General features: G+C 41.2%; 1 protein-coding gene across 1 annotated transcript in view; it reads left to right on the top strand.

Moving 5' to 3' along the window:
• Positions 1 to 21,230: 21,230 nt before the first annotated feature.
• LOC135511411 (PDZ and LIM domain protein 7-like) overlaps positions 21,231 to 22,411 on the top strand; it is a 74,122-nt gene continuing 72,941 nt past the window's right edge. Inside the window, exons 1-2 of the mRNA XM_064932927.1 lie at positions 21,231 to 21,309; positions 21,442 to 21,624. Coding sequence (XP_064788999.1) covers positions 21,529 to 21,624 — 96 coding nt within the window. The 5' untranslated portion in view covers positions 21,231 to 21,309; positions 21,442 to 21,528. The remainder of the gene's footprint in view (positions 21,310 to 21,441; positions 21,625 to 22,411) is intronic.

A 22,411-nucleotide genomic window follows, 5' to 3' on the forward strand; every position in this document is an offset into this window, starting at 1 on the left:
TTATTCTTTGCACCTGTGTCTCGTTTCCCCTGATTGTATTTAAACCCTTTGTTTCCCTCAGTTCTGTGCTCTGTGTTTGTATGTTAGCACCCTGCCCTAGTGTTCTGTGTGCTCTTGTCGATTCCGGGTGAAGTTCTTGTGGTATTCTGTTTTTTTGTTTTTGTTTATTTTTTGGTGAGTTTCTTTTGAGGTCTTTTTGTGTTTTTCCTACCACCTTTTGGATTTGCCATTTTTTGTATTTTAGGATTTTTTCTTTATTAAATACACCGTCTTAAGTACTGCTGTGTCTGCCTCATCTTCTGGGTTCTGCTGACTATTCGTGGCTCAGTTGGTTAAGTGACTGTTTCTCACTCCGGAGACCCAGGTTCGAAACCGGGTCCTGACAGTATGGGTGGGCAAAAGGGATATTATTGTTGATTATACCTCAGCTGTTAAATAGCTTACACTAAAATGGATCTGTAGTGAGTTTCAATACAGAGCACAACTATAATACATGTGACTATAATGATATTATAGAATATGAAAGATTTTACCATAGTCTATAATAGCTCAGAAACATAAAACATAAAATATTGAGCGAAGTGCAAGAGGTGTTTGTTTTTGTTTTCCAATTTGGAATGGTCGAATGTGAACAGAAAATGACCCGCCCAGTGTTTGCAATTCATCTGCCTGTATGAGCAGATAAAACACCCTGTACCTCGGTGAGATACAGGATGTTTCCCACTGAGCCTTGTCCCCAGGAAGTGGGAAAAACACTTCCTGCTGATTGATACATCAGAGTAAATATACCCTTGATTGCCCATAAAATTACTCCTTGGCAATTGCATTGGCGCTCAATCATGAAATCCTGTTTGTCAGATCTTGTATGCTTGGTTATGTTTTACTGGCAACTCAGTGGGCAGTGGCATCCATATACTGTTTTGGGAAAGGGAAACTGTCCTACATGGTGACCCACCATTCTGAGGTGTGAAATGTATTATTCCACTTACTACATGCTAGCTAATATGATTAAGCCCCACAGTGAGGTGTAAATAGTGTTCCCAGTGGCCAGGTTTCCATCTAATTGGCAACAGATGTTCATGCAAATATTTTAAAAATCCACATAAAGAAAATATGCATTTTTTTAATCAGTGGTGTGTTTCCAGCAAACGGACTTGTTGCTGATTTAAAAAAAACAGCGTGTGATGAGGTAGTGCCCAAAAAAGTACTTTTTTGCTTAAGTTTTCATTTACCGAATCAAAAACTAAAGTTCAATGTGTTTCCATCGCATTTTAAACTCTTAAAAAAAATGTTTACATGAGATGAATATGGATACTTTTTATTTGTCAAACGGCAATCAAGCATCGATCATCATATCACCCGAATAAGACCCTCTTTATTTATTGGAAAGGCGTTTGAAGTTAATCAGAATGTATTTAATCTGTAGCCTAATAAAACTGCATGGTTTCCCGAGTCGAAGTGGGAGGACCATACACCATATGGCATGACTCCAAGTTTACTCCGATATGATGGTCATTATATCAATATTTGCGTGTAAAGGCGTTTTCACCGCCATTTGTAGCATAATTAGTTTTCCCGACACAAAACGATCCCACCATGTCAAACAAACAAATGATCTGTCAACATTTATACAATTTTACCAAAACTTCCTAATTACATCACAGGCTCACAACTGTATTGATTTATTTTATATTGTATGACTTTACTCGCATAAAAACTGGATGGAAATGTGGTTAGTGATTCACAACTTCGCATGGCCAGAAAAGTAGACAGAGAGACTTGGGAGTTCAGCTTCATTCCAGATGGAAAACGATTGAAAGGTTGATTCAAAAGCAATCCTAATGGTGAAAACTCATTTTCACCCCCTGCTCTCAGTATCTCAGAGGTGAAAGTGTTTCTAAAATAGATTCAATTGCAGTATATTTTCCAAATAAATGTTATTCAGTCTTATCAAATGGCAAGTTGCAATCTATTTTGTTGTGCTGTAGTATAATGGTGTTGAGCTTAAATCCCATTTTAATTCTACATTTGTTTGTGTGTTTGCATTTTTGACAAGCATCTATCTTACAGGAAAGGGACGATATGTTTAGAAATATGAAAAATAATTTATTGTAGATGTGTTACTTTGCCTATAGTATGTCCAATCAGTGTTGTTCTAATTTATTTTTCTAAATAAATACATTTTACTCAATGTATCCTTCACCTTGTGATGCATCAGTATTTTTTGAAGTATTGTACAAATACAAAAGGTAAATAAAAGATAATAAAATATTCAATGTGAGAAGTTTTTCCCCCGTTCCCCGTCAGCAGTCATTATCTCATTGACTTCTCTCCCTGGAGGTCTGGTGTGGAACGCTGTTATCAAGAGGCTGCTGTGTGAAGACATGCACACACACACATGCACTGGCACGCACACACAAACACAGAGGTCTTCCCTTAAAACCTCTGATCTCCTGAGCCAGGTGAGGGACGCTTCTGGGTGGCTGGGCCTTGTGAAACAGCAGATTTATGGCCCCAAGTAGTGAATTTAGGGATGAAAAATCATGTATGGCTTTGTTATCCTCTTTGTTCTCATTAAATACACTCTGAGCCCAAAGTATGTAGCCATTGGCCACTTGCAGAACTGACCTAATCTTCTTTGGTAGCAGGTTGAACTGCAAAACACCTATAGGATCAATACTCAGAGCCATACAGTTGATGAAAAATAGTCTTTTGTGTATATATGTGTGTGACTACAAATGCGTGAGGGAATAGGACAGGGTGAGAGGGAGCGAAAGAAGGACAGAGGGTGAGAGGAAGACAGGGAAAGAGAGTTATGCAGGTTATTTTTAATTAAAGCATTCCCTCTGTAGATAAGTGACAGGAAATCTCAGATGACAAAAGTAGTGGGCCTGTGCACCCTTAAGTGTGTGAACTGATAAACGTGTGCGTTTTTCAATGTGTATGAGAAGAATGTGTATGATGAAATGAGTTTCCATTGCACTTGACATTGGCATCCTAAACCTTTTCATGTTGCTAATTGAACATTGACCAAAGAAGGAATGTGTTGATGTCGGATACGGTCTCCTGACAAATAATGGAAGGTATTTGAAGATGGTGGATGAAGATATCCCTCTAGTGGTGTGGGAGCTGTGCTTTGGCAAAGTGGGTGGGGTTATATCCTGCCTGTTTGGCCCTGTCCATGGGTATCGTCGGACAGGGCCACAGTGTCTCCTGACCCCTCCTGTCTCAGCCTCCAGTAATAATGTTGCAATAGTTTGTGCGGGGGGCAAGGGTCAGTCTGTTACATCTGGAGTATTTCTCTTGTCTTATCCGGTGTCCTGTGTGAATTTAAGTAGGATCCCTCTAATTCTCTCTCTTTCTCTTGGAAGACCTGGGCCCAAGGACCATGCCTCAGGACTACCTGGCCTGATGACTCCTTGCTGACCCCAGTCCACCTAGTCATGCTGCTGCTCCAGTTTCAACTATTTTGCCTGCGGCTATGGAACCCTGACCTGTTCACTGGACGTGCTACCTTGTCCCGGACCTAGGAGTGAAGAATTATGCATGGCTTTGTTATCTTCTTTGTTCTCATTAAATACCCTCTGAGCCCAAAATATGTGGCCAATGGCCAAAACCTGCTGTTTTGGACTCTCTCTCTACCGCACCTGCTGTCTCTAACTCTGAATGATCGGCTATGAAAAGCCAACTGACATTTACTCTTGAGGTGCTGACCTTTTGCACCCTCTATAACCACTGTGATTATTATTATCTGACCCTGCTGGTCATCTATGAACGTTTGAACATCTTGGCCAGGTTCTGTTATAATCTCCACCTGGCACAGCCAGAAGAGGACTGGCCACACCTCAGAGCCTGGTTCCTTTCTAGGTTTCTTATTAGGTTCTGATTTTCTACGGGAGTTTTTCATAGCCACAACAACCGCTGATGTAAAAAGGGCTTCATAAATACATTTGATTGAATGTGATTGACTGATATTTCACCAACAACAGTTTTCACCGACATTATTTTAAAAAATCTATAAAATAAAGCATAGCTTGATCCAACTATGAAGATTTATTTAACTAGGCAAGTCAGTTAAAAACAAATTCTTATTTACAATGATGGTCTAGGAACAGTGGGTTAACTGCCTTGTTTAGGGGCAGAACGACAGATTTTTACCTTGTCAGCTCGGGGATATGATCTAACAACTTTTCGGGTTAATGGCCCAACACTAACCACTAGACTACTTGCTGCCTCCCATGATATGCAGTCATGACTTCTCAACAATATTGCGATAAAACTACCTGGATACATCGGTTTTTACAAACCACTAATTTCATCAGATCTGCCTTGGCGAGTCTGTAACATTCTAATTCTACTGAATGTGCTAAATTATTTATTTCAACACGTCTGCACATGTACATTGGGGCTCTGGTATTGCTTGCTTGCTGCTTGCTTGCTAGTCATGTCCCTGATAATGGATTCACACTATCAGTCACACATTACAGAACATGGGATGGGAAAATGAGAGATTGCCTAAGGGCTGAACCTGCCAATCAACTGTCCATTTATATTTAAGAATGGACGGACACAAGGACACCGAGGGTCCTCATATTTCAGAAATCAGTTGGGATCTCAACCAATGTTCTCTCCTAAGCTGCGCGTCTGCGGGGGAGCGTGCAATAGCCCAGAGACTGCCCGAGGCAGAGTGCAGAAGAAATATCAGCCAACAGAGAAGCACGGGACTGAACATCACTCAACTTTCTAAAGTTTTTCCTTTTAGTTAACACTATCAACCTTTCCCTTTACTGTGGCAGTTGTGATCGAATCAACACAATATTAGCCACCTTCAATGCAACAAACCAAAAACAAAACAAACTATGCAAGAGATTTTGTTGTAGGCAGAACGCATCAGAGTAGGATTCCGTTGCACACAACTCAGCCCATACTATACACAAACCGGTGTGACAAAACCAATCAGAACTGGAGTCGGTCAATATGCAAATAGACCATTGCCATATATGGATCTGTGCCATTTACTTGGAACTGGACTGTGTTTACAGCTGTGGTGGTGAGTAGTTGGGCTTGTTTTGAGTTCAAAGCAAAGCTGCATGTAGCCACATGTGCACATTTTTTTCATATCCTTTGCTAGTTAGTGAGTTATTATCCCAGTTATAGATCATTTGTAGTCAGCAATAGGGGAGGGATTGCTTCTTACAAGAGCACGAAACGTGTACATTTCTAGACATCTTTGAAAAGCAGGTCAGGTAAAGAGTTATTTTTGTCTTAAAGGGGCGGTGTTGTATATTGAGACAGGCTTGAATAAGATAATTAGCCAGTAGGCAGAGGGTAGCATAATTTGTCTGATTCTCTGTAATAATGATATGGGAATAATAATGGATTTTGTTTTGTTGTGGTTTTTTGCAACAAACAACACAACATTTTCAGTCACCTCATTGTCTGAAGGACAAGTGGATAAACAGTTAATGTCAAGCCCTGCATGTTTTTTTCCAAAAGTCTCATGGAATTTAGGCCTACATTGAACACTACACATTGACTGCTACTGTAGGCTAAATGATAGATATTGATAGATAATGATAGATAATGATGATATTTCCATGTTAAAATGTTATGGGATGCATTTTCTCCATTGCTTTTGATGGTAGGCCACTCTGGTAAGCCTACATTATGATCAAATAGCCACAGTAGGCTACTTGGCCACTCTTAAAACTGTAACTTAAAGCGCGTACAGCCTCAGTGTTCACAGTAAGCACACGCTGGAAGTTGCACAGAATTTTCACAACTTTCAAGTTTGCACTCAGCAGACCTGAAAATTGCTAAGTGACGGAAAAAAATGACAGAGAACATTGGTCTCGTCTTAAGATCTTAGTGTTGAGAGTTAGAATAGTAAAATACACAAGGTGCAATTTCGAAACTTGGTTGCAGTAGTTTTCCTCACAGACAGTCACTCAATTAGCCAATGTCAGCTAAACATTTTTAGATTGGCAAATTAGTCTAGCTAGCTATCCCCCCATTGATTTTGGCAGTCACTCTCACTACCATATCATATTATCCCTTCAAAAATCATGGCAAAATGTGTAGAACTGAGGAAAATTATCTTTAAAACTGCAAATTAAATTGTTCTTTAAAGCAAACTAATTTGTTGATCTTTTGTTAATAAAATAATTGTTTTGCTCCCGGATCCCTTAGTATGATTTAAATTATAGTTTTTTCTATCCCGGTGCTGAGTTAATGTATAACGGCTAATTGTACAGCTAATAGGCTATGTGTTTGTAGATCGGCTGAGGCGAATTAAGTTGAATGAAGCTACAGCAACTAATATCCGGACCTCACTAAAACTCAGACCCTGGCTACGGCCCTGCACACAAATATACTGAACACTTCCTTTGACAAATAACATATGTAAAGTGGGGCAAAAAACTATTTAGTCAGCCACCAATTGTGCAAGTTCTCCCACTTAAAAAGATGAGAGAGGCCTGTAATTTTCATCATAGGTACACTTCAACTATGACAGACAAAATGAGAAAAAAAATCCAGAAAGTCACATTGTAGGATTTTTAATGAATGTATTTGCAAATTATGGTGGAAAATAAGTATGCAGTTATTATTTACAGTTTAATGATAGCAATGGACTCAGGATAATTGATAAATATGTGTGATAGGGCTCTTTCTGCAGTGTAAATTGCCTCTGTTGTTGTTGGCTATCGAGCCCCACTCTCATCCAAGGGCATTTATCATATTGTGACACATTATAACACATATTTTGTATTTGTTTTTGTAGATTCAGGGTCCATTTGTGAATTTTACAGTGTTCCAGAGCTATTCATGCAAACCCAGAACAAGGTCAATATAAAAGGTTGGACAGAGGCTGAGAGTAACATGAGAGTAACATGCCTCATTTGATGGGGGTATGTTTGCATTGGTGTACCTTTACAATGATTATATGTATAGCATACCACTGCATTTACTGTACTAGAGCTGGGACGATAAAGTGAACATTTTTGACACCGAACAAACCGACCACTTATCGTAGACATTTTGCTGATATCATTCATTACGATAAATAACCTATAGGGCCCTGCTAGAGAAATATGAAGTTTGATATTAAATAACTTTGTTAATAAGGGTGATTGTTAATGGGACAATTGATAGCTAGTAGTTTTAAGGGTAATATAAAAAATAACTGTGGTGCACACTTAGCGTTCAATTTATCATTGTCGTGATAATTCAGTCAGTTTATTGTGATATGGATATTGGTCCATATCGCCCAGCTCTGGTGTTTACACCCTCACTCTCTATGAAGCAGGAAAAACACATTTATAATGATTTTCCTTACCGATGGAATTGACAACCATGAAGAATCATGGCCTTCCTTCTCTGTTTGGATTCCCCCCACAGAGAGGAGCTCAGATCTCAGTGCCTGCGAGGCAGGTGATGTATCCAGAGTTGACATGGAGGAGATCAGACCCCTGTGTACTTTCATTCCTCATTGATCCCAGGTCTGCTGTGACTGTCACTTCTGGGATCTGCTGGCATTTATGAAGAGGTGAGCTATACAGAATCAATGCATGAAAAAATTCAGGCATTATTTTATGTCATTATCACACCTAGAATAGAAAATATTCTGCATTTTCTTGACATACCATTTTCATCAAGCTGACAGTCATCTTCCCTGCAATGAGATGAATAAATACTTGAATCTATACCTATACTGAATTTACCTGCTTAGTGCCTACTGTTAATTTGACAACATTAACACCAAACCTGCATACTGTAATCTCTCTGAACAGATTCTCGTGGACAGATGAAACTAGTAAATGACTAACTTTCGCGAGAGAATTTTACTTCTGGGTAACCGAGGTTATGTATACAGTGAATCTGAAGCGTGGTTATTGGGATTAGCAATTTAGTCCTAAATCTGATTGGTGTGAAATTGTCAGATTTCTATCTATATCAACAGTGTGCGTCTTTTTGCATGTATGTTTTGGTGCTTCATTCAACATGTGTCTCTGATTTGGCCTGTAGATAAAGGACGACTGTCGCTTTAATAATTCCACTTTAATCAAAATCCCCAGTTAATCCCCCTCCCCTTTAACATGAGTTCACGTAGCCCGTGGTCCCGGGGATCGGATGAGGCTGTCCCGAGTGACATAGCTGCGACAAAAGAGGGGACGGAGAGGAGAACCTCAAATAACAACGGCAGGTAGTAAAAGCCGTCAGCGTGTTTAGAGGGTTTACCGTGAGCCGTGAATTGAATGGAATTTGAAGCAGTTGTAGCTCTTTACAATAATCTGTCGCGTATGCAACAGGCTCACTGCACCGGACCTCATGTTTGTTTCTCACAACAGCCACAAACCTTCACTTTCTTCTGTTTTACATGCAAGAGTTTGAACTGAAAATCCCATTAAATTATTCATATTATGCTGCATCTCATCTAGGAATTCTTTGGCGTCACCAACTGTGGGATGGTGCACGTGTCACCTGTAACTTTCAGTGTGTAATATTCTTCTTCGTTGGAGTTTTATGGCGGTGTACATAACAGTATTACATGTTGACTAGACCGGGCACACATGTTGATTTTGTTAATCCACACCAGATGCGATCAAGCCATGCAGGTTGAAATATCAAAACGATCTCTGAACCAACTATATTCATTTTGAAACGTTCATGGACATTTAGCTAGCTAGCATGTTGTTGCTAACTAATTCGTCCTGAGATATAAACATTGGCTTGTTATTTTACCTGAAATGCACAATGTCCTTTTTTACTGGATCTTTGTAAAATTTTGACCCATTTTGAGTCAACACAATATCTTGTGGTCTCTACTCAACAATTGATCCACAGGTAAACAGGGGAACCTATTTTGTTTCTAAGATTTTCTATGACGGTTGGCAAACAATTTTAATAAGGTGCGTTACCACCACCAACTGGACTAGAGTGTGCACCTCAGTTCATCTTTCAATGGCAGAGGTGGGACTTGCAGCGCCTCAGAAATAGAACCAATCTCTATTTTAGCACCTGGCTGTGCAGAGGGCGTTGGCAGTTTGGATGCAATGATTGAATAACATGTATATGTACATTTATTTTGTCATGCTCTCGCACTGTGTTGCATGCCGTGTGGTCAGCATGTAATGTGCATTACTGTGCATTCTCCTTCAGTATGGAATAATTGTGTTTACGGTGGGGTGGGCACTTGGGCCGGGTTGAACCGATTTCCATGTGTGAACTGCAAATCAAATGTAATTTGCCACATGCTTCATAGACAACAGGTGTAGACGAACAGTGAAATGCTTATTTATGTGTCCTATTCCAACAACGCAGAGTTAAAAACAGAGATGAAAAATAGAACACCGAAATAGTAACACGAGGAATAAATGCACCGTGAAATACAATAGAAATAACTTGGCGATATACATGTTATTTCTGAGTCTGAGCATATGTGGAGTGTGAAAGTGCGTGTCATTATGCATGTGTGCACATGTTATGTGTTTGTGTTGGGGTGTCGGTGTAAGTATGTGCAGTGTGTGCATATAGTCAGTGCAAAATAATTTGTTAAAAAAAGCAGAGAGAGAGCAGTCTGTGGCTTGGTTGGCATGAGTCTTTGAAAATATTTTGGTCAGGGAGCAATCCTTTCAGCCTCCTGAGGGGGAAGAGGAGCAGTCGGGCCCTCTTCACAACCGTGTGTGTGGACCATGTTAATTCCCTTAGTGATGTGGACACTGAGGATCTTGAGGCTCCCGACTCGCTCCACTATAGCCCCATCGATGTGGATGTGGGCGTGCTCGCACCTCCATTTTCTGTAGTCCATTAACAGCTCCTTTGTGTTGCTGACGTTGTGGGAGAGGTTGTTGTCCTGGCAGTCTGACATCCTCCCTATAGGCTGCCTCACCATCGGTCAGTAATCAGTCCTATCACCATCGTGTCGTCAGCAAATGTGATGGTGTTGAAGTTGTGCATGGCCATGCAGTCATGGATGAACAGGGAGTACAGGAGGTGTCGAAGCACCCACCCCTGAGGGGCCCCCATGTTGATGGTCAGCGTGGTGGATGTGTTGTTGCCTACCCTCTCCACCTTGGGCTGGCCCGTCAGGAAGTCCAGGACACAGTTGCAGAAGGAAGTGTTCAGTCCCAGGGTCTTGAGCTTGGTGATGAGTTTGGAGGGGACTATGGTATTGAATGCTGAGCTGTAGTCCATGAACAGCATTCTTACATAAGTATTCCTTTTGTCCAGACGGGTGAGGGCAGCGTGGAGTGCAATAGCGATTGCGGATCAGTTGGGTTGGTATGCAAATTTGGGTCCAGGGTGACTGGGATGATGGTGCTGATGTGAGCCGTTCAAAGCATTTCATGGCTATAGATGTGAGTGATACAGGGCGGTAGTCATTTAGGCAGGTTACGCTAGCATTCTTGGGCACGGGGACAGTGGTGGTCTGCTTGAAACAAGTTGGTATTACAGACCGGGTCAGGGATAGATTGAAAATGTAATTGAAGACACTTGTCAGCTGGTCAGCGCATGCTCTAAGTACGCGTCCTGATATTCCTGTCTGGCCCCACGGCCTTGTAAATGTTAACCTGTTTAATGGTCTTACTGACATCGGCTAAGGAGAGCAAGATCACACAGTTGTCAGGAACAGCTGGTGCTCTCATGCATGGTTCATTTGCTGCTTGCCTCGAAGCGAGCATAGAAGGCATTTAGCTTGTCTGGTAGGCTTGTGTCACTCACTGGGCAGCTCTCTGCTCTGTTTCCCTTTGTAATCAGTGTTCGTTTGCAAGCCCTGCCACATCCGACAAGTGTCAGAGCTGGTGTGGTAGTATTCCATTTTAGTCTTATTGAAGCTTTGCCTGTTTGATGGCTCGTCACGGGTCTAAATGGAATTTCTTGAAAGGGTCCAGATTAGTGTCATGCTCCTTGAAAGCGGAAGCTTTACCCTTTAGCTCAGTGCGGATGCTGCCTGTTATCTATGGCTTCTGAATACTTCGGAAAGTATTCAGCCCGCTTGACCTTTTACACATTTAGTTACGTTACAGCCTTGTTCTGAAATTGATTCAATCGTTTTTCCCCCCGTCATCAATCTACATACAATACTCCATAATGACAAAGCAATAACAGGTTTTTAGTTTTTTTGTGCTAATTTATAAAAAATATAAAATAACATTTACATAAGTATTCAGACCCTTTACTCAGTACTTTGTTGGTGGTTCCAAAATTCTTCCATTTAAGAATGATGGAACCATTGTGTTCTTGGGGACCATCAATGTTGCAGACATTTTTTACCCTTCCACAGATCTGTGCCTCGATACAATCCTGTTTCAGAGCTCTACGTACATTTCCTTCGATCTCATGGCTTGGTTTTTGCTCTGACCTGCACTGTAAACAGTGAGAACGTATATAGACAGATGTGTGCCTTTCCAAATCATGTCCAATCAATTGAATTTACCACTGTTGGATTCCAATAAAGTTCTCAAGGATGATCAATGGGAACAGGATGCACCTGAGCTCAATTTCGAGTCTCTTAGCAAAAGGTATGAATACTTATGTAAATAAGGTATTTCTGTTTTTTATATTTAATACATTTACTATAATGTCTAAACCTGTTTTTGTTTTGTCATTATAGGGTATTGTGTCTAGATTGAGGGAAAAAATTAATTTAATCAATTTTAGAATTGGCTGTAACATAACAAAATGTGGAAAAAGTCCAGGGGTCTAAATACTGTCCGAATGCACTGTAGGTATTGTATTATCATATTATTGCCAGTCACCTTTTGTTCGTCGTATGTTATTCGACCTGTCCCCAAGAATAACAAAATCATACGTTATTCTTCATTAATTATTCCTTGTCGATCACCAAACATTTCTGTAAAAAAAAACGATAAAACCTTGCGTACCTCTTTATTTTCCCCCCGCTGTTGGCGGTAGGTGCACTTGATGCAATAGCCCTGGCGCCGGGAAGGTAAAGTGTTCCCATTTTAAACCATTTAATGTCTCTGAAGGAAGAACTCCACCTACTCGGCAGGCCCAGAGAGCAAATGAAGTGCACCTATAGGCCTACCGCTGTTCAATCAGATAGCTTAGAGGACTGTCTACACAGTTTCCTTGAGCCATAGGCAATAAAGAGAAGCCTCAAACGCACAGCTAAGTTGATACTGTGAGATTTCAAAACTTTTAAAACCCTGACTAGAGATAGACTCAATGCATACTGCAAACAGCTGCTGTTTTCATGAGTAAGGTCATGTTTACGTTGTTGTTCAGCACTGTCTACACTTTTATAAGCCATAAAATGTGCGTTCTCCCTACTTCCACTTATGCTACAACCAGCACTGCAGCTGCAATGAGTGAGTATAGCAAAGTGTTCCGATAAGCTTTCGTTGTTATTGTTAGCGGCTTGTGTCTTTTTTAATATCAAAGAATATTTTTCATATAGAAGTAAAGACATGAATTGGTGCATGAGACAGAAATAATGCAATGCGACTTCAGTTTTGCCATCAGCTGGAAGATTGTGTCCCCTTTTCTCAGCGGAGGGAGAGCTGAGGAACAGCCTGACTGCTGCTCCCTCCCACTCAGACTGACAAAAAATAATTATTATGCTCACTCATCTGTGCCTCACAAGTAATGCATATATTTTATATTACCAGTGTGATCATATACAGTACATTTTCCAAGTATAAATTCAAATTGGTATGAGAAGAAAAACATTGGCAGGGCAATTCAAGCATAGCCAATATGCAATGATAATGTATTGGGCCTATATCCTACTGCACAAACCTCATTACTACAGAACTGGTTTTAATTGGTTCATATCTTATGGTCTTATGTTTTTTAAGTAATGTTTAAAAAAATCAGAGCGGTTGATCTTGTCTTCCCCTTTTGACTCAGAAAGTGATCTTAACTCCGAAAACGTCGGTGACCACTGATTTACACGATGTTTGTAACTATAGGCAGAGAGGTTCTGAGTGACAAGACCGCCTGTCGTTGCAGACAGAAATGGAACATGGAATATAGTGATAGATGAGTGTGCAATGTGGAGGGAGCTATTGAATTCTAGTCAAAAAAGAGGCAGTCAAGTAGATAGACCAGTGCCAGTGCTTTCCCACTCCCACATGAAAGAATCTGCTCCTGGCTCTCTCTCAGGAGTTAGCTGTCCAGAGAGACTGAGCATCACCCCTTTGCCCCCCCACCCGTCTACCATCGCATGCCTTCATGCCTTCACTGTCTGATAAAGTCACCTCATTGTGAATGACCTCACAGGCTGTCACACGCCCATCGCTGCTCGCCTGACCAGAGGGTTGCTATAACAGGAGAGGACAAGAGTTGCTAGAAGATTTGCTGCGCTCGCAAACAACTTCCATGTTCTGCATAAATGAGCCAATAGCTGTGCTCATACTCAGCGAGTGTTATGTCATCGGATACTATATCCACCTAATCAACTATCATATCATGTGCCTTCGTCTAAGTAACAGAGATATTTTCCAGTCCAGCTAACAAGATAATTCTGATGCTGAGGATGTCTCTATTATTAGCTTAGCTAAGTACAACAGCCCAGTTTGTATATTTTGTTTTATGATCACATTCTACTTAAGTCACAGATATAGTACTCACGTGAGGGATATGTCAGATAAAAAGGCCTTTTATGTTTGCTCTTAAAATACTTCCAGAAAGGAATACCTGAATTAGCAAGCTTCAGTTTTGTTAATGGTGTGTGTTATGGTTGACGTGTCTGTCAGACACAATTACCTTTGCCTAAACATCAGGTGGCCTATCGTTCAGAGAGTCTCAGAGACACAGCCGATTGAGAGACTATAGCTCTGAGCTTGTTTGACTTGTCAGGAATAGGACCACTGGTACTAGCTCTGCACTGGTTTCTTAAGAGAGTGAGATCCAGGAGGGCACCCTTAGGATTAGCCCTCCTCCCTTTAGTGTTTGTCCTGGATGGTGGGCCAGCCCGGAAGGGTGTTTTAAAGTTTTATTAGTCGTATGTACAGGGATACACATGGTACACACCGTCTAACGAAAATACTTACTTGTGGGTGGGTGTGTGCGTGAGTGAGTGCATGTGTGCTAAGGTTCGGCGAATCAGAGCAGGTGGTCAGTAGTCTGATTTTGTGTGTGTGTGGATAGGGATCCTGGGGAGATGCATTGGGTTTAAATACACAATGGTATATAGAAACTCAGGTGGACCCTTCCTTTTAAAAGCTTTTTGTTTTTGACCATTTTTATTTGTTTTGTTATTTTTTGTTTGGGGGCTTACATTATCCATTTTAAAGTATACGTTTCTAAAGGCTGCCACTCAAAATAAAATACTAAAAATACATAGAGTTTAAGTGATAATAATTTAAATATAAACAGGAAAATAGAACAAAAAAGGTGGCGGCCTCCATCCCCAAACTTCCATCCCGTTCCTCCAACCCCACCCTGCCAACATGTCTTCATCCAACTCCACCCCTGGAAACCATGTTTCCCACCCCTCTTAGCAACTAGGGTTGCTTGTCAGTCACCCACTACCCCCCCATCCCCCCCCGGCTCCATTCCTGGCGACCAGAAAAAACCCTCAGAATAGCACCCTTCCCTGTGGGCCTGAAAGCAGAGAAAAATAAAAATGGGTTAATATATTGTTTGCATGTATGTGTTGGGCTTTGGCTGAGATTAGTATATTTCTCCAGGTGTCAATTGTTCCTTGACAAGCACCATTCATTCTCGCTGTTTGATCATTCTAATGTCATAACTTCTAATAGTAACTGTATCCACTGGTGAATTGGGAGCGCATGAGATAATTGCCATCTAAGAGCAAGATATTTTTTTTTGCGGCAGTGCTGTGTGCCAGCAGTAACAGTCTCTGATATATTGAGAGATTCAAGGAGCTATCATTAAGTAACATAATTCCTGCCTCGGGCGGCAGGTAGCTTAGTGGTTAGAGCGTTGGGCCAGTAACTGAAAGGTTGTTTGATTGAATCCCGACCTGACAAGGTAAAAAAAAATATGTTGTTCTGCCCCTGAACAAGGCAGTTAACCCACTGTTCCTAGGCTGTCATTGTAAATAAGAATTTGTTTTTAACTGACATGCCTAGTTAAATAAAGGTTAAGTAAATAAATAAATGAATAGATGCAAAGCATTGAATATTTATATTCTTGCACTTCGAAATACATTTAGTAACTTTGCCCCAGAATCATTTACCTACAGGGCACTCCCACATCATATGGAGGAATGTGCCTACCTGATTCAGGGGACACAGTGAAGAGTTGGGGCCAATTTCATCGTAAAACGTTTCCTTGGTGTTAAATGCAGTCTGTGAACAAACTTAACATAAGTTGATGGTTCAGATTACGGGATGCCAAGGTAATATTTGTCCATATTCTGTTCCAGTTAACGGGTTGTTCAGATTCAATTAAATCTGTATACCATACTTTTTTAATGGCTAGCTCATAATATGAGCTTTCCAAAAGTTGTTTCTATATTATAGAGATCGGTCCTTTTGGGAGCATGGATGATTTATTTATAAATCCCTTCATTGGATATTTTGGTAGTTGGGTTTCCCAAGGGACTCAGGCAATATAGGGCAATATAGCTGACCTAAGTTGTAAATATAATACACATTACCAGGCAAATCCTTGTTTATGTGGTTTTTACATCTTGGAATGTCCTCAAACCATTACCGTCCGTGATATCGGCAAGGGTATGGATTCCACGTTTAGACCATTGTGGAGATGCAAGAGGCCACTATCCAGATTGCAAGGCGTTATTGTGAAATATTGGAGTATGGACATGCCGTTTTGATTCCCAGTTATATTGTTTTGTGCCAAATAAAAACCGGTGTAATAATAGGACCAAAGTGTAGTTTACATTGTTTAAGGGACATACCACCTCTTCCAGGGCAATAACACACCGTGTTTCTCTTTTATACTACGACAGGGGGCAGAAGAATCGAATCCTGGCTAAACCTCTTTAGGATGGTACGAAATCCCAGTGTCTGGAAATGCAATTTAAAGTTTGGTACGGATAGTCCTCTTACATCTTTCCCTCTTTGCAAATGTGTTAATTTATCCCAATAGCCGAAAGGGGAGACGAGGGAAGCATTGAACTACAGAAATTCAGCTGTCGCAATATATTCATTTTGACAATAGGTATTCTGCTGGTTAAAGCAACTGGGATGTCCGTCCATCTACTGAGATCAGATTTAATTGATTTGAGCGTTCTGTAAAAGTTTCTGGCAATGGTTTTTCCAAGGAAGGTATTAATTATGTCTATTCCTAAATATTTCAAATGGGAAATGATTGGGATTCCATAGGTAGAGATGGAGTCCTTCATCGGGGTCTTGAGAGGCAGTTGTGCAGATTTTTTTATAACTTGAGATGGAGCTGGATTTGTCTATGATCTTTTGGGAAGGATTAAGATGTGTTCTCTAGATAAAGTAAGATATTGTTGGCGTATAATGAGATGACGTGATCCGTAGAATTAAGAGATATTTGTGAAATTTCTTTAGATTGTCGAATTTCCGCGGCCAGGGGCTCTATAGACAATAAAAATAGCAGAGGTGAGATAGGATCACCTTGCTTGCTACTTTTAGTTATTCTGAACGGAACAGAGCAGGTATTGCCTGTTATTACTATGGCTGAGGGATTGGCATATGATATTTTAATCATATTAATGAAATTGCAGCCAAGTCCCATATGTTCCAAAACCAACCAAATATATGACCATTCTCGTCCATCAAAAGCTTTTTCTGCATTGAGAGAGAACTGCCCAAGAAGCATTGCTTTCTGATCAAGCATGAAAGATATGTAATAGACAGCGGTTATCTGAGGATACAGTGCCTTGCGAAAGTATTCTGCCCCCTTGAACTTTGCAACCTTTTGCCACATTTCAGGCTTCAAACATAAAGATATAAAACTGTATTTTTTTGTGAAGAATCAACAACAAGTTGGACACAATCATGAAGTGGAACGACATTTATTGGATATTTCAAACTTTTTTAACAAATCAAAAACTGAAAAATTGGGCGTGCAAAATTATTCAGCCCCTTTACTTTCAGTGCAGCAAACTCTCTCCAGAAGTTCAGTGAGGATCTCTGAATGATCCAATGTTGATCTAAATGACTAATGATGATAAATACAATCCACCTGTGTGTAATCAAGTCTCCGTATAAATGCACCTGCACTGTGATAGTCTCAGAGGTCCGTTAAAAGCGCAGAGAGCATCATGAAGAACAAGGAACACACCAGGCAGGTCCGAGATACTGTTGTGAAGAAGTTTAAAGCCGGATTTGGATACAAAAAGATTTCCCAAGCTTTAAACATCCCAAGGAGCACTGTGCAAGCGATAATATTGAAATGGAAGGAGTATCAGACCACTGCAAATCTACCAAGACCTGGCCGTCCCTCTAAACTTTCAGCTCATACAAGGAGAAGACTGATCAGAGATGCAGCCAAGAGGCCCATGATCACTCTGGATGAACTGCAGAGATCTACAGCTGAGGTGGGAGACTCTGTCCATAGGACAACAATCAGTCATATATTGCACAAATCTGGCCTTTATGGAAGAGTGGCAAGAATAAAGCCATTTCTTAAAGATATCCATAAAAAGTGTCATTTAAAGTTTGCCACAAGCCACCTGGGAGACACACCAAACATGTGGAAGAAGGTGCTCTGGTCAGATGAAACCAAAATTGAACTTTTTGGCAACAATGCAAAACGTTATGTTTGGCGTAAAAGCAACACAGCACATCACCCTGAACACACCATCCCCACTGACAAACATGGTGGTGGCAGCATCATGGTTTGGGCCTGCTTTTCTTCAGCAGGGACAGGGAAGATGGTTAAAATTGATGGGAAGATGGATGGAGCCAAATACAGGACCATTCTGGAAGAAAACCTGATGGAGTCTGCAAAAGACCTGAGACTGGAACGGAGATTTGTCTTCCAACAAGACAATGATCCAAAACATAAAGCAAAATCTACAATGGAATGGTTAAAAATAAACATATCCAGGTGTTAGAATGGCCAAGTCAAAGTCCAGACCTGAATCCAATTGAGAATCTGTGGAAAGAACTGAAAACTGCTGTTCACAAATGCTCTCCATCCAACCTCACTGAGCTCGAGCTGTTTTGCAAGGAGGAATGGGAAAAAATTCAGTCTCTCGATGTGCAAAACTGATAGAGACATACCCCAAGCGACTTACAGCTGTAATCGCAGCAAAAGGTGGCGCTACAAAGTATTAACTTAAGGGGGCTGAATAATTTTGCACGCCCAATTTTTCAGTTTTTGATTTGTTAAAAAAGTTTGAAATATCTTATAAATGTCGTTCCACTTCAAGATTATGTCCCACTTGTTGTTGATTCTTCATAAAAAAATACAGTTTTATATCTTTATGTTTGAAGCCTGAAATGTGGCAAAAGGTCGCAAAGTTCAAGGGGGCCGAATACTTTCGCAAGGCACTGTATAAAGTGTTCTAACTTAATTGTTAAGGTCTGAATTGATTGCTTATTTTGTTTCACTTTATTATAATATTAATTGTTTTACACCTAAAGACCAAAAACATGCTTCTTAAGAGATTTCATATTTATTTTCCCTCATCAATCTACACACACAATACCCCACAATACATTTTTGCAAATGTTTAAAAAAAAATATATATATATTTACATAAGAATTCAGACCCTTTGCTATGAGACTCGAAATTGAGCTCCGGTGCATCGTGTTTCCATGAATCATCCTTGAGATGATTCAACAACTTGGTTGGAGTTCAGGCATTCACCTGTCTTCATAAGATCCCACAGTTGACAGTGCATGTCAGAGCAAAAACAAAGCCACGAGGCCAAAGAATTTTCCACAGAGCTCCGAGACAAGATTGTGTCGAGGCACAGCTCTGGGGAACGGTACCAAAAACTGTCTGCAACATTGAAGGTCCCCAAGAACACAGTGGCCTCCATTATTGTTAAATGGAAGAAGTTTGGAACCATCAAGACTCTTCCTAGAGCTGGCCGCCCAGCTAAACTGAGCAAAGGGGAGAAAGGCCTTGGTCAGGTAGATGACCAAGACCCGATGGTCACTCTGACAGTGCTCCAGAGTTCCTATGTGGAGATGGGATAACTTTCCAGAAAGACAACCACCAATCAGGCCTTTATGGTAGAGGGGCCAAACCATGACCGCCCGCTTGGAGTTTGCCAAAAGGCACCTAAAGACTCTCAGACCATGAGAAATAAGATTCTCTACTCTCATGAAACCAATATTGAACTCTTTGGCCTGAATGCCAAGTGTCATGTCTGGAGGAAACCTGGCACAATCCCTACGGTGAAGCATGGTGGTGGCAGCATCATGCTGTGTGGATATTTTTCCGCGGCAGGGACTGGGAGACTAGTCAGGATTGAGGGCAAGGTGAACGGAGCAAAGTACAGAGAGATCCTTGATGAAAACCTGCTCCAGAGCACTCAGGACCTCGGAAGGTGTACCTTCACCCAGTCTATCAGGACAATGACCTTAAGCACACAGCCAAGACTATGCAGGAGTGGCTTCGGGACAAGTCTCTGAATGTCCTTGAGTGGCCCAGCCAGAGCCCGGACTTGAACCGATCGAACATCTCTGGAGGGACCTGACAATAGCGGTGCAGCGACAGTCCCCATCCTACTTGACAGAGCTCGAGAGGATCTGCAGAGAAGAATGGGAGAAACATCCCAAATACAGGTGTGCCAAGCTTGTAGCGTCAGCTTTTTTTACTTTGTCATTATGGGGTATTGTGTGTAGATTGATGAGGGAAAAAATGGTTTAATCCATTTTAGAATAAGGCTGTAATTTATGAACAAAATGTGGGAAAAGTCGAGGGGTCTGAATCGTTTCCGAATTTACTTAATGCACTCAGACCGCTGCGCCACTCGGGAGCCCCAAGGCATATCAGTTCTCGAGGCACCACTACAGACCCTGGTTCGATCCTGGGCTGTATCACAGCCGGCCGTGATCGGGAGTCCCATAGGGCGGTGCACAATTAGCCCAGCGTCGTCCTGGTTAGGGGAGGGTTTTGTAAATATGAATTTGTTCTTAACTGACTTGCCTAGTTACATAAAGGTCAAATAAATATTGTTCATTAATTGGCCTGGTGTTATCCATAGTTAAATGTCCTGGACCATAGCCAATAATAGTAATCTTGTTCCTTGTACCAAAACATGAGGGTTATCCTCATTGTTTTATGCTGAATGCAGCATCATAGCCATAGGCTAGGCTGCATGATTGTGCATTGATAACATACCTGAATAATGAGCCAGATATTGGGGTTCCATCTCTCAGCTTGTCCCCTTTTGTGTTGGGTTGATGTGCTTCTCAAAGAGGTCTCGAGGTTCCTTGGTAGTGGGAAACGTGTTTTCTGGAAGGTCAAGATAGGTTTTGCCAGAGTGGATAAAGCCGCATCTCAGGTTTAGTTTACGTAGCTGGAATCTCACCTCGTTTTAGGTCCTACATTATGTCATGGCTATTCAGAGGACTTCTAGACACGCCCCACCAAATTGATATCGTAACCCCCGTCACACTGTGGTTGACTCAGCGGCTGAGGACAACCGTGAGCTACGTATAAACGCGCAAGCATGTATACACACAAACAATGCCTCTTACTCGTCCAACAGGTCACCCCTCTATATACAGTACCAAATTACACCCTACCTGTCAATCATGTATACGAGGTCTGTAGTGAAATGACTGTTACTCTATGTCCTGGCTTTATAAAGTATGATGCAACAGGTCTTATTGACCTCCGGGTACATTTTACAGGACATTAACCTTGCAGGTCTGATAACCTGACCTGATTCCAAATATGACGGACCAAAAAGTGTCTGCTGGCTAAAATGCTCTGGTTCTGGTCAGTTTTATCCTGTTACCCAAACCGTTAAGCAACTAAACTGTGGTAGATTTTTGCAGAAGTGGAACACATGGAGAAATCAGAGAGAATCAACTCTCTCTCGTCAACTGCATACAGCTACCATGATGTTAATTAGATGTTTCCTCAAGCCAACCCCAGTATGAGGTGTGAGGAGACACGGTTTCAGGAAGACCCTAGTCTGGAGTTAGGGGGGGGGGGGTATTGAAAAAAATCAGTTGGCCTAGGAAGGGGCTATATTAACCCTGTGAATCATGGCAGGACTGACATACCGGGTGTCCCCTTACATGCCATATAAGGGGACCCCCCCACCCCCCACAATGCTACTGTGGTATCACTTTCTGCAGAGGAGTGGCTATTCTTAGGCTGTCACTTCAGCTCATCTGAGCAGGCAAGACCTCTCTTCCTCTGGTTCTCTACTCTTTTCTGTCTGTCTTTCTCTCCTTATTTAAAAAGGGGTGGGTCGTGAATTACATATTTGTCTGTGGCTGTAGTGGGTTAGGTTTTTGTTTGCTGTGCTTTCAGTCTTATTTGACATTTCATTTAGTTCTCAAGTGTACTTTTTTTGACCATTTTTTTTCTGCTTTCAGAAGCTACTTGGCTCCTGCCCCACCCCCCTCTACCTCATTTTTTTTGAAGAAGATTCAACCAAACAAGCAATCAAAACCTTTGGAAGAATGAGTACCTACAACATTTCTCTGAGTGGGTCGGCCCCATGGGGCTTCCGATTGCAGGGAGGGAAAGATTTCAACATGCCCCTGACCATCTCTAGGGTAAGAGATCAATTCATCCAGTTCAGTGTACATACATCCACACTTTGTACAAACACACGGAGATTTCCACATCCCATATCCGATATGTCTTTTGACCAATGAGATCATCCTTTTTCTTGCATTAAGCTTGAATCTAGATGTTGGGGTTTGTTTAATGCTCCGTGCTTGAAACGGGATACTTGGGACGGCCCAACTCTGACGTCATCCCATTGAAGTTTAAATTCAAAAGGATGAAGGTAAAGGGTAGTGGTTTAGGGTAGGGAAGTCCCAAGGATTTCACCTAGCACTAACCGTCAGCCAAACCTTATAGGACATCAAATATTGAATTACTACTACGGTACTAGCACAGTACTTGTAGGTGTGTTGTTGTTAAACATGGTGGTCATTTTGGGACGTTTGGTTGATATTAGATTGTTTGGGATGCAGTTTTATTACAGTAGTTTCAATAGGTTTTCTCACTGGTTGGTATCCATTGTGTGATTTTGGAAAATTCAGTGATTTTAAGCTTGGCCTTTGCTAAAAAAAAGTCTGAGAATATGTTGTGTTCACCTTATCCTGTAGTGGTATGTTCACCTCACACATTGTAAAGGCCTAAAGACTGGGTTGGTTTATGGTGGTAGGAGCTGTGAGTTAGGGGTAGGCGATGTTAAAATTGTTACACCACAGTTGATGGTGAGAATGTAGGCCTACGTATGTATTTTCAGACTGGAATCATGGCATGCTGTCACCTGCCAAAACTGTATATTTACACTATAGATAACTGGCCAAATGAAGGGAACACCAACAT

Source organism: Oncorhynchus masou, chromosome 24 (genome assembly GCF_036934945.1).
Source record: "Oncorhynchus masou masou isolate Uvic2021 chromosome 24, UVic_Omas_1.1, whole genome shotgun sequence".
Taxonomy (NCBI): domain Eukaryota; kingdom Metazoa; phylum Chordata; class Actinopteri; order Salmoniformes; family Salmonidae; genus Oncorhynchus; species Oncorhynchus masou.